Source organism: Mobula hypostoma, chromosome 5 (assembly GCF_963921235.1).
Source record: "Mobula hypostoma chromosome 5, sMobHyp1.1, whole genome shotgun sequence".
Lineage (NCBI taxonomy): Eukaryota > Metazoa > Chordata > Chondrichthyes > Myliobatiformes > Myliobatidae > Mobula > Mobula hypostoma.
The window spans coordinates 160,185,180-160,197,554 of NC_086101.1; the positions used below are offsets into that span (position 1 = coordinate 160,185,180).

The 12,375-nt window shown below is 39.0% G+C and overlaps 1 protein-coding gene across 2 annotated transcripts in view; it reads left to right on the top strand.

Annotated features, from left to right (window-relative positions):
* The window catches only part of arhgef28a (Rho guanine nucleotide exchange factor (GEF) 28a), a 410,055-nt gene that overhangs the window by 353,156 nt on the left and 44,524 nt on the right, over positions 1–12,375 (top strand). For both annotated transcript variants that reach the window (XM_063049236.1, XM_063049238.1), the window contains 3 exons: positions 1,137–1,625; positions 6,064–6,135; positions 6,224–6,536. In XM_063049236.1, coding sequence (XP_062905306.1) covers positions 1,137–1,625; positions 6,064–6,135; positions 6,224–6,536 — 874 coding nt within the window. The remainder of the gene's footprint in view (positions 1–1,136; positions 1,626–6,063; positions 6,136–6,223; positions 6,537–12,375) is intronic.

The following is a 12,375-nucleotide window of genomic DNA, read 5'->3' on the forward strand; positions in this document are numbered from 1 at the left end:
CTGGGGCAGTGATGTCTTGAATGGGCTGTGGGCTAGAAAAATGTGGTCAAGACCATTCAAAAGGGAAGATTCTTAACTTTACCCCATTGAACGGCATGCCCTAATTCACAGGAACTGCGTCACTATAGAGTATGGGAATTGTACTAGCTAACACTGTACTACAGCAATGAATGGCAATAATGGGCAGGCTGGGTCTGGAAATAACATGATTTCTTCAGTCCAGATTTCTTATGATATACCAAATGCAGAAGTGTCATATTGTTTTTCAACAACACTCTAACATGCAGTGAGCAATGTTTAAGAGAACGGTGGGTTAGCAAGAGATGAGGTGATTACGTGATCATTGTAATCAATTATTAGTCACTGAGGAGCAAGTAGGTGATCCATTTCTGAAATTAAGCCTATAATCCTTCAGCTGACCCCTTTGTTACTGAGCACCCCCACTGCCCCATTTATCTATATAAATGATATATTGGTTATCATTTATATATTAGAAATTCCCTCTGCACCCCACTTTAGGGAACCACTGCTTTAGAGCACAGGAGACTGAGAGGTGATCTTATCGAGGTGTATAAAATCATGAGGGACATAGGTAGGGTGAATACACAACTTTGTTCAGGGTTTTCGTTTTCAAAAACTAGAAGGCATACACTTAGGGTGAAAGGGAAAGATTTAATAGGAATCTGAGGGGCAGCGTTTTTACACGAGAGGGTGGCAGGTCTGTGGTAAGTGCTGTCAGAGGAAGAGGTTAAGGCAGGTACAATAATAACATTTGGACAGGATGGATATAGATGGCTATGGATCTAACATGGAGAAATGGGACTAGTTTAGATGGGTAACTTAGTCAGTAAGGATGAGTTCATCCAAAGTTCCAGGCTGTATGACACTGTGGAATGTTTTTGCTACATTAAAGGTAAAGGCTTTTAAAGATTATGTCATAATTGCTGGCTGGTGTTGCACAAAATGAACAATTAATTTAAATTAAATTTCTGTGCTTTTGAACTTGTGGGTAAGTATCTGCATCAAAGTGCACAGAAATGAATAAGTTTATGTTAAATGTTCTCGTGAAGAGAGCCATAATGTTCAAGCGTTCAGTGCCGGATAATGCTCTGCTCACTCTTGGGCTTTTTTTTCAGGCTGCAGTGACCGTCCAGGACAGTTACATTGAAGTGCAACGCCTGGTCTTGCAGGAGCGCGAGCGATTTGCTCAAACCCATGGCCCCCGAGGAAATATGCTTCTTGAGCAGGAGAAACAGCGCAACATGGAGAAGCAAAGGGAGGAACTGGCGAACGTGCATAAGCTACAAAACCAGCTGCACCTCGAGCAGCAGCGCTGGCAGCAAGAGTGCGACCGTAGGCAGCGGGAGCAGGCAGCACGAGAGAGCAGGCTACAGGAACGTGAGCGTGAATGCCAAGAGCAGACGCAGCAGCTGGGGCGAGACCGGGAAGAGCTGGAGGGCCAGTGGAAGGAATACCAGCAAAACCTGGAGAGACTGAGGGAAGGCATGAGAATGCTGGAAAAAGAAAAAGAAAAGCTGGAGCTGCAACAGAGGCACCTAAATGCCTGGAAGCACATACGGCAGAGAAGTCTCCCAGTGATGATGTTACCACTGGAGACCCCTCAGGTATAGTGGATTGCACATTGATAAAATAAAATTATATAATTGGTTTCAGAGAAATTGTTTTCTATTGGTAGCCTCTACTTGCACTTTAAAAGCATTGTCAGTACCTCTTCCTGCCTGCAGGTAAATAATGAATCAAAACATACACAAATCCTATGCAGTGATACCACATTCTGTTTTTAATAACTATCTCTATGGTATAGAATCAAGGGTGACAAACCTCTGGTACAAACAAAACTTTTTGTTGGCAAGCAGCATATAGTGTTGGCCCTCGGTTCTTTAAATCCCACCCATAATAAAAAGTAATATAATGGTTATCTTTACTGCCAAATGAAGCAACAAATGACTTTTTACAACCCAAGAGCTGTAAGTTATTTTCACAGTGAACATCTCATGTCGGCTTGGCACTAGCTAGATGATGCGAGACCAAGCAATGTTGAGTGATATCCTTGCAGACCTGGTGTACACATCAGTATTTAGATAGTAACAACTTAGAAATGATGTTATTTTTCAGTCATCTTTTTAAAAGATTGATTTCAATAATTTTTGAACACGTTTTCTAAAATGCTTTATTTCAATCTGCCTCTGTTATACTTTCATTAATAGTAAAACAGTGAATACATGTAAAGAAGCAACGGGATTCACTCTTTTTCCAAAAAAAAAGTCCATAATTGTAGTTACTAATTAATTTATCATTAATGATCTCTGTTCAAAATTACCATGGCATCCAAGGGAGTTTTTTACCAATAGGGGCACCACTCTCAAAAAGAATAATAACCTCCTAGGTCAATAACGTAGGTTTTAAGGAGCATCTTTTTGAAGAGAGGTGCAGAAGCAGAGAGGTTTACAGAGGAAGTTCCTTGGACTACAGCAGCTGAAAGCATAGCCATAAAGTGACTAAATTAAGGGATATGCAGGAAGTCAGATTTGGAGAGCATTGATAACTTATAAACTTGTAAGCCTGTGTAAGAGGTACAGAGAGGGGTGAAATCAAAAATGGATTCATTAACAAGGTGAGGATTCTGAGTTGAGCTGTTGCTTGAGTAGAATCCTTTGTAGACCAGCAGGCTATGGAAATGACAATTAGGACACAGCCACCAAACTTTTAGATGTTGAATGAAGTGCATTAGAATGGTCATGTCTGGAGGCACAGGCATGTCTGAGAGTGTTCCCTTTGCTTCCAGATGAGCTAATGTTGGGGGAGGTGGTTTGGGGAGGTAAGTGCTATTAGGTTGGTAGAGGTGGGCAATTCTGGAACATTTCTGAAATGTCTGAGGTTGAAGTTTGAAACCAAGAATGCAAGCAATTGATTCAGTCTCAGATATTTGCAAGGGGGAGACAAACTGTTGATGACTAGAGATTAGAGTTTTTGGTGGGCCGGATCAAAATGATACGAGACAGTTCATGAAACCACCAGCCATCAGCCACTTCTGGCTATCTCTGACTTCCCTATGTGTTGGATCAACTGCTGACCTCCATCTCCACTACTCAATCACTGATGAGCTCAGTGACAGAATACTGAGGAGAGGGTCAATCCGTTGTCACTAGCCCCACACATAGTGTGTCATTGTGTTGTCCATATTTCATGTACAAGAGCCATTGTGGCAGAGACTGAAACTTAATTAGAATGTTGCAAATAGGGAAGAAGAAAATACTACACCTTAATCGATAACAAAACAAAACCAGATAAACTGAAATTATAAGTGCAAACGACAGGAATTCTGCAGATGCTGGAAATTCAAGCAACACACATTAAAGTTGCTGGTGAACGCAGCAGGCCAGGCAGCATCTCTAGGAAGAGGTGCAGTCGATGTTTCAGGCCGAGACCCTTCATCAGGATTGACGAAGGGTCTCGGCCTGAAACGTCGACTGCACCTCTTCCTAGAGATGCTGCCTGGCCTGCTGCGTTCACCAGCAACTTTTATGAAATTATAGGTTCTGCTTTAAGAACTTTACATTTAGATATCATAGAGTTACAGTTACACAGCTCAGAAATGGGCGCTTGGCCCATCACATCTAAGCCAACCATTTTACCTATCTACACTAGTCCCATTCATCCACACAAGGTCTGTATTATCTATGCTTTGCCTGTATAATTCTCTGTCTAAATGTCTTCTAATCATAGTGATTATATCTGACTCCACCACCTCTGACAGTAAGCTGCAAATATCAACTCACTACAGTTTAGTCACATAGGTTCCTTCTTAAATCCAATACTGAAAGATGCAGCTATGCATCCTGGGATGAATTTTAAATATGGGTGTATTATGTCAGAGGAAAATGGCAGAAACTATCTTCACGTCCACTTCTTTCCTTTGAAAAGCTGCCTGTAGAATGAGTTGGCCATATTAAATCGTAGCATGAAAGGGCAGGAAAGATGGTTACTTGTAAGTGCTGTAAGAGGACTGCCTGTGAGGTAGAGGAAGCAACTGATTTTTCTTCTAGACTCAGCAAACTACCCAATAACTCCTGCCACCACCCCTCTCTCTCATCTGTCAGCTGCCATCCCTCCCGTTACCTGGTTCTCCCCCAACTACCAGCCAGCAACTGCCACACTGGTACAATTAGAATACTGTTCGATGGACCATATTCTCTCCACATAGATATCACCTGCGCCACAACTACCATCTCCCCCCTCCCCCCAAGTACTCACACCCATAAAACACCATAAAGGTTAATTGGAAGAGAACAGTGATGATGGACAGTCTCTCTTGTCCCTTGTCTCTCAGCTCATCATTGGTAATAATGTTGGTTATGATTCTGCTTTAGGATACTATGATCAAGTATTCGTTCATTTCTGCTTGTAGGTGTTGTTTTATGGGGAAAAAAAATCTTCATTTATCTACTCTTTGGGCATTGGGTCCATGTTACTTGTGGCAAATTCGAGTGGCAGGTGCCCGATTGGTTTGAGACTTCCGTTGCCCACTCATTTTATTGACATTTCTAAGCCTGAGGTTCATTACAATGAAATTACAAAAAACTGCACCAGACTGGTGCAGTTTATTAAGAACGATTCTGCTTAAGAATTTCTGTTACACACTCTGATGAGAAATTGGCAAGTTAATCTATTGGTTCTTCTCAGCAGTATCCAATATTTCTGATTTAGAAATAAGAGCCATTTGTTTATTATGAATTTATAATTTGAAATGTTTGATGTTTCATAACACAAAATTGTGCATTGAAAATGCAATGTGCTAGCTCCAATTTTGCAGGAGACCCTCCTCCACTCCTTGAAGCCACCTGCATCATACACTCCAGAAGAAGCATTTCTATAGTAAATGATGTCCAAAGCGCGACAGGGTTGACTTTTCTCCAGAAAGGTCTTTCATTTGTCAGCTCCACCACTGTGGAGATAGCCAAGGCCATCAGCCGGAGCTTGGATTTTAATAGAGGGAAGGGGAGAGGGGAAATGTTTGCACAAAGTAAACCTGTGGTTGGGATGACATAAATGCCAATCCTACCTGGAGACATATAGCAACATTAAGGGATGGCATCCAAAATTGTGATAATATAGCAGTGGTCCGGTGTCAAACCCATGAACAAAGAACAAAGAAACAGCAGCAGCGTTCTCTTTAACGCCTCTGAGAACAATTACCAGGAGAATAAGGTAGCCTGATTCTTTCATCTGAAGCCTTCATTATACTCTATACTGTTCGAAATAAGTTTTTCTTCAAGTGAATGATTACTACTCTATTATGATTGGATAACCCTATAAATAATTGGCATAATGTACAGTTTAAAGATTTAATTAGAACTGCTCTGTGTTTCTACCAATTAAATAATTTGCAATATATTTAATTGTTGCATCTCAAAACAGCTGACGAGAACCAGGTAATGGGAGGGATGGCAGCTGACAGATGAGAGAGAGGGGTGGTGGCAGGAGTTACTGGGTAGTTTGCTGAGTCTAGATGACAAGCACATTCAATTATGAACTAATGGAAAGTGTGACTACAAATTTGTAATGATTATAATTTGCAAACCATCAATTAATATCCTTATTTGAAATTCATTGTCAGTCATCAAAATGGTCTGTCACCCAATGCACTTATTATATACATATGTGAAGCTATTTTGAGCTGTTTTCCATTCCTCTGTTTAAATGATTAATAATTTTTTTCCTTTGTAATGAATACAGTTAAATACAGCAACAAATTATATCCAAGTGCTTATATGAAATTCACCAGAACTGTATTTTTAATATAACCTGCTTCAATTACACATAGCACAACTGACCAGTTAGAATTACAGTAACTTGCTAGAGCAACACACACAAGATGCTGGAGGAATTCAGCAGATCAGGCAGCACTTTGTGTGTGTTGCTTAGAATTTCCAGCATCAGCAAAATGTCTTGTGCTTATAGTAACTTGTCAGTATTATTTTTGAATTAGTTAAATAAAAAATATCCAGGTTTGCTCCTTTTATTTGTCGTTCCTCTTTTCAGGAGAATTCTAGCCCTTTACATTCTCTCCTTAACATACATTTGAGATCAGAACGGATCGTGGCAGCACAGCAAGTGAGTGTGCCATGTAAAAGGTTTTTACTACTACAATAAGTAGCATCAATGATTACTTTTCTCATGTTATTTGTCTTAATTCCTACAGGCCCCCTCTCACTCTCGAACAGGAAGCCTGGGTGGCACACCACCAGACGCAGCATCCATTTTTGTAAATGAGGCCGCACTCCAGTATTCTCTGAACAACCACCAGAGACCAAACAATGTTCAGACATTTTCCGAGTCTCACAGGGTGGAGAGCTCCCTGGGCTCCATTATAAGGAATAATGAGAACTTGAAGCATGAAGTTCCGGTTCAGCTTCTGAGTACAACCAATCAGCTCCTGAAACTTACAAATGTCCAGCAACAAATCCCAACAAAACTAGCAAGTTTTTCCAAAGGAAACAAGGAAAAAAACAAAGGTACATGAAAATAATCTTTAATTATTGTATTTCTTTTGTGCACTACCTTTCTATTCTGACTCATTACATTGAGTAAAGCACTTAGGAAACCATGTTTAGATAGAAGGAAACACATATTTTGCCTGCAACCATAGGGTGGTTGCTTCTCTCTAGCCTGTATTTTACCTCAGCAACCTCCATTGCCAATGTAGTTGAAATTGTACGTTGACTAAACACCAATACAACCGATTATTTGCTCATTGAAAATGTACTGATTGTAAATTGGCTATTGATTTGCCTCCATTGCAATTTATCATGTCTGTTGATTGGCCCTATGAAACAATCTGCAAATGTGATAAGTTATCCTCCGTTTAGTGTTGTTATACATTGCAGAATTATTCATGATTTGTACCATATGTGTTTTCTAACAAAAGAAGATCCCAATATAGAAAAGTGCAAGGAAAAGAAAAATTTAAATGAGTTTGCTGTGGAATGAACTATAGTGCCTATAAAAAGTATTCACTCCCTTAGAAGTTTTCATGTTTAATTGCTTTACAGTTAAAGATAATTTTACATTTTTCATAAAATTATGAAAGGGATAGATAAAATAGAGGCAGGAAAGTTGTTTCCACTAAAAGATTGGATAGATTTTTGCATAGAAGGGGAATTGGGAACTATGGGGAAAAGGCAGGTGGGTGGCAGTGAGTCCACAGCCAGATCAGCCATGATCTTACTGAATGGCGGAGCAGGCTTGATAGGCCAGATGGCCGACTCCTGCACCTATTTCTTATGCTCTTAAAGCATTGAATCACAGTGAATTTAATTTGGCTTTTTTTGACACTGATCAACAGAAGAGGACTCTTTTGTGTCAAAGTGAAAACAGATCTCTACAAAGTGATCTAAGTTATAAATTACAGATATAAAACACAAAGTGATTGCATAAGTATTCACCCCTTTAATATGACACACCAAATCATCACTGGTGCAGCCAATTGTTAAGTCACATAATTAGTTAAATGGAGATCTGTTTTTGGAGATCACCGTGTACAGTCAAGGTGTTTCGACTGATTGCAATAAAAATACACCTGTATGTGGAAGGTCCAACTGCTGGTGAGTCAGTGTCCTGGCAAAAACTACACCATGAAGACAAAAGAACATTCCAAGCAACTCTGTGAAAAGTTATTGAAAAGCACAAGTCAGGAGATGGATACAAGAAAATTTTCAAGTTACTGAATATCCCTTGGAGTACTGTTAAGTTAATCATCAAGAAATGGCAAGAATATGGCACAACTGTAAATCTACCTGCAGCAGACCGTCCTCAAAAACTAAGTGATCATGGAAGAAGAGGTCTAGTGAAGGATGCCACCAAGAGACCTATGACAACTCCAGAGAGTTACAAGCTTCAGTTACTGAGATGGGAAGAGACTGCACATACAACAACTGTTGCCTGGGTGCTTCACCAGTCACAGCTTTATGGGAGAGTGGCAAAGAGAAAGCCACTGTTGAAAAAAACTCAAATGAAGCTAGAGTTTGCCAGGATAGATGTGGGAGACTCTGAAGTCAGCTGGGAGAAGGTTCTACGGTCTGATGAAATCAAAGTTGAGCTTTTTGGCCATCAGACTAAATGCTATGTTTGGCATAAGCCAACACCGCACATCAAAAACACACTATCCTTACCATGAAGCCTGGTGGTGGCCGCATCATGCTGTGGGGATACTTCACTGCAACAAGCCCTGGAGGGCTTGTGAAATTAGAGGGTAAAATTAATTCAGCAAAGTACAGGGAAATCCTGGAGGAAAACCTGCTGCAGTTTACAAGAGAACTGTGACTTGGGAGAAGATTTGTTTTCCAGCAAGACAATAACCCCAAGCATAAAGCCAAAGCTACACAGGAATGACTTAAAACAGCAAAATGAATGTCCTGGAGTGGCTAAGTCAGAGTCCGGACCTCAATCCAATTAACAATTTGTGGCTGGGCTTGAAAAGGGCTGTTCACTCATGATCCCCATGCAATCTGACAGAGCTTGAGTATTGTAAAGAAGAATGGGAAAAAATTGAGGTGTCCAGATGTGCAAAGCTGATAGAGACCTATCCACACAGACACAAGGCTGTGACTGCTGCCAAAGGTGCATCTACTAAATACTGACTTGAAGCAGGTGAATACTTATGCAATCAATTATTTTGTGTTCTATATTTGTAATTAATTTAGATCACTTTGTAGAGATCTGTTTTCACTTTGACATGAGAGTCTCTGTTGATCAGTGTCAAAAAAAAACAAATTAAATCCACTGTGATTCAGTGTTGTAAAACAAAAAAAATGAAAACTTCCATGGTATTGGGGGGGGGAGGGTTGAATGCTCTTCATAGGCACTGTACATCTGAATGTTAACAAGATATTGCCTCTCCTATACTAAAGAACAGTTTTATCATAAATTGTATTTTTACATATTAGAAGTTTATACTGTATCTGTCAGAATGGTGTTCCCTGAGCTGTTTAATATAGGTCATCAATAATTAGGAAATGGGTTCATCCTGCATTATTTGGTCATCTGATTGATTGAATTGGGAAAGAATAAGTCAATTCATGTCTTTTGGATATTAAATAACTAATAACAACCAATTAGTTATTTTTGAAATACAGTTCCTATGGTTTTGTAAGCAACTGAAGCAGACAGTTTGCATGTAGCAAGATTCTATGAATAGCAAATGGCACAGATAGTGGTTTTCCATGGATCCTGGGATAATCATTAATCTTGGTATTGGAAGCATTCTCTTTGTCTATATTTCCTTCCACAAACAGAGAAAGTTTTATCCACTGATCCTTGACATTCAATGGTATTTCTATCCTCATTCCATGGCTCACCATTGATTTGAAACCCAAGAGGACCAGCCACATAAGTGGTCTTGGGCAGATACTTGGGGGTGAGGGTGATTTTGTGGATTCTGAAGTACTTGCGGAAGCTAGTGTAGAATCACAGGCTCTTCTGCAGGTGGGATGAAAAGTGCTTGATGGTGTGAGTGGCTGAGTAGTTTGTTAAATGGTGCTTTTCTTCTGCTACTGACATGGGGCTTCTGTGTTGGTGTAATGCATGGACTGAAGCTTCTCGATACCATCTCAAAAGCACTATGATATCTGTGGCTTTAAGAGCAGGTCAGATGCTGGGTATCCTGTGATGGTAAAAGGAGGGGTGGCAAGTGCTTTCTAAAGTTTCATTGTGACTTGTATGACTCATGATTGTAACATCTGTATCCGCATGATACAAAAAGTAGTGTAGGTCTCTACACGGCGATAGTGCAAAGCACTTCATAACAAAGTGGCCTTGACAGTAAGATAGGTATCATTAATGGCAATCAGGATGAAAGCTTTAGAACGCTGGGATATGCATAGGCTTGTTATTTAGGCAGACATCTGGAAAAGACAACTCAGTCCAAAGAAGCATGAAGTAATGCTTTTGGAAAGTGGATAATAAATAGGAGAGTATTGAGAGATGTGGAGGAACAGAGAGACTTTGAAGTTTACACCCACCAATCCTTCAAGATAAGTCAAATGGAGGTTAAAAAAAGGCCAATGCGATACTGTCCATTATTTATGACAATATATACCACACCAGTTACACCACAGCCAAAGTACTGTTTACAGTGCTGGTCATCCATTACAGGAAAGATGTGATTTCACTTGGAAAAACATTGTGGAAATGTACAAGGCAGTTGCCAAGATTGTAAAGTTTTAGTTAGCATAAATAATGGAATAGGGTAAGGTTGTCTTGTTTGGAACTGAGGAGCCAAAAACGATTAAGAAGTATAAAATTATGAAGGGTCATCATAAAGAAAAGAGAAAACAAGTTTCCCTTAACTACAGCACTAAAGACAATGATTAGAGGAGAGATGATGAAAATATTTAAAATCTTGAGAGAGTAAAGATAGAAACCCTCATTCATTCTTTTAAAATTATTAGGATGTGTTTTTAAAGAACTGTATCCTCCAGGGCTCCATTTTTGGGCTGGGTATCACTTTTTGACTTGCATGGACTTGATGGACCAAATGGTCTTCTCTGTATCATAAATTCTCTATGCTTGTAGCGCCTGTTTCAAACCCAAATCTGTTGTGTAAACCATTCTATAATTCTGTCTTTTAAGGCATTTGACATCCAAACCAGCCGTTCCTGGTGAGATCATAGCTATAATAACTGTCATTAGCTGCAATTCTTTTTTTACATATAGTATTTCATTACTGTACAAATTAATTATATTGATGAGTGGCGGGATCAGGAGAACAGATACACAATGCAATAAAGGTTAGAAATCAAAGATAATAAAAGTGCAAAGTACTGGGTTCACTACCAGAGGAAAGAATTGAAAAACAGGGAAATTATTTAAATTTGTGCAGACTCAGGTTTAACCACGTTTGAAGCACATTGAGAATTTCTGGTGCCTCTATTACCAAAAAAAATTTTAAATGCTGAAAAAATGCCATGTAAATTTACCATAATGTTTCCAGAACTGAGGGGCTGTATGTTTCATGAAAGATTCAATATACTGGGGCACTTTACACAAGAAAGGAAATTATTGACAGTTGACTCAGTAGAAACTTTATTATCACGAAAGAGTTGGCGTAAACTGCAACAAGGCATTCCCAATGGAGAAAGGAGCTTGGAACCATAAAGGTATAATATCCAAAAGGAATTCAGAAGGATCATCTTTACCCAGAGAGCTTGTTACTTTAGAGGGTTGTAGGCACAGACAACATTGATGTAATTAAGTGAAGCTAGATAAAAATTCTGCAGAAAAATGTGCGATACGAATTTTAAACCTTTTTCAGTAATGACATTTGTTAATTATGAAATTAATACGTTTTCTTAACCAATGGTATTATGGAATACGGGGAAAGGTCAGGTATTTGAAGGCACCAATTATCAGAATGGCCTTGTTCGTACAGTATGTTTGAGTAATTGATATTGTCAGAAACTAAATAAAATTGTCATCAACTGTGATAATTGTATTTACAAAAAAAACTGCTGTTTAAGCCAAGTATTAATAGATTTATAAATTGTTTATAATCAGTTGTTACAAAATTACGTAAACTACTGGGCCAACGAGTGAAGAAGCTAAGATCTTTTAAAATAATTTCTAAGAGAAGTTTTATTACTTCACTCCTTTCCACTAAATGGCCTTTGCCAACTAGTATTATTCCGTGGAAACCTAATGAGGGTGATAATCCTCTGGAGTTTTTACATTTCATCAACATAGTTTGAGTGGAAAGTTCAAGTGCGTGAACAGACAAGCTGCAACTGAATTCAAGTAGCACGAGGAGGCACGAGAAAATTCAACCTTGGTAGCCCATTGTTCATGACACTTGCAGTACCTGTGCGTGACACAAAGTTTCTGCTAAAATTCAAAATAGAAACCACAATGAATGAAAATATATTGTAATATTTAAAACTGGCCACATGCTCTTTGATCACTGGTTTGGCTTCAGGGAAGTGAATTTGACGTGTGACATTGCAGGTGCATCTCTGCATGCAGTGTGAGCCCCCCTATCTGCAACGGTAATATTAGTTAAGTTTAAAAGCCGGCATTTAATGCATCTTCATGAATTTACACGTGAATTATTAGTTGTGTAATATGGCATCAAATGCAAATTTGTTAATCATGTATTTCAACTCTTGATCCTTTGAGTTAAACATTTTCTATGCTTTTTGATTAAACACTATTTCATTAAGTACCATGAATAGACTCTGATTAAGGTTTTATTTTAAAATAAATAAATAGCTAGCAAAAGTGCCCATTTTCTTGGAGGCAGTCAGTCAGAAACTAATGAGCAAAATGCCTGAGGCAGGTTCCCACAAAGCTAAAACTGGCAAA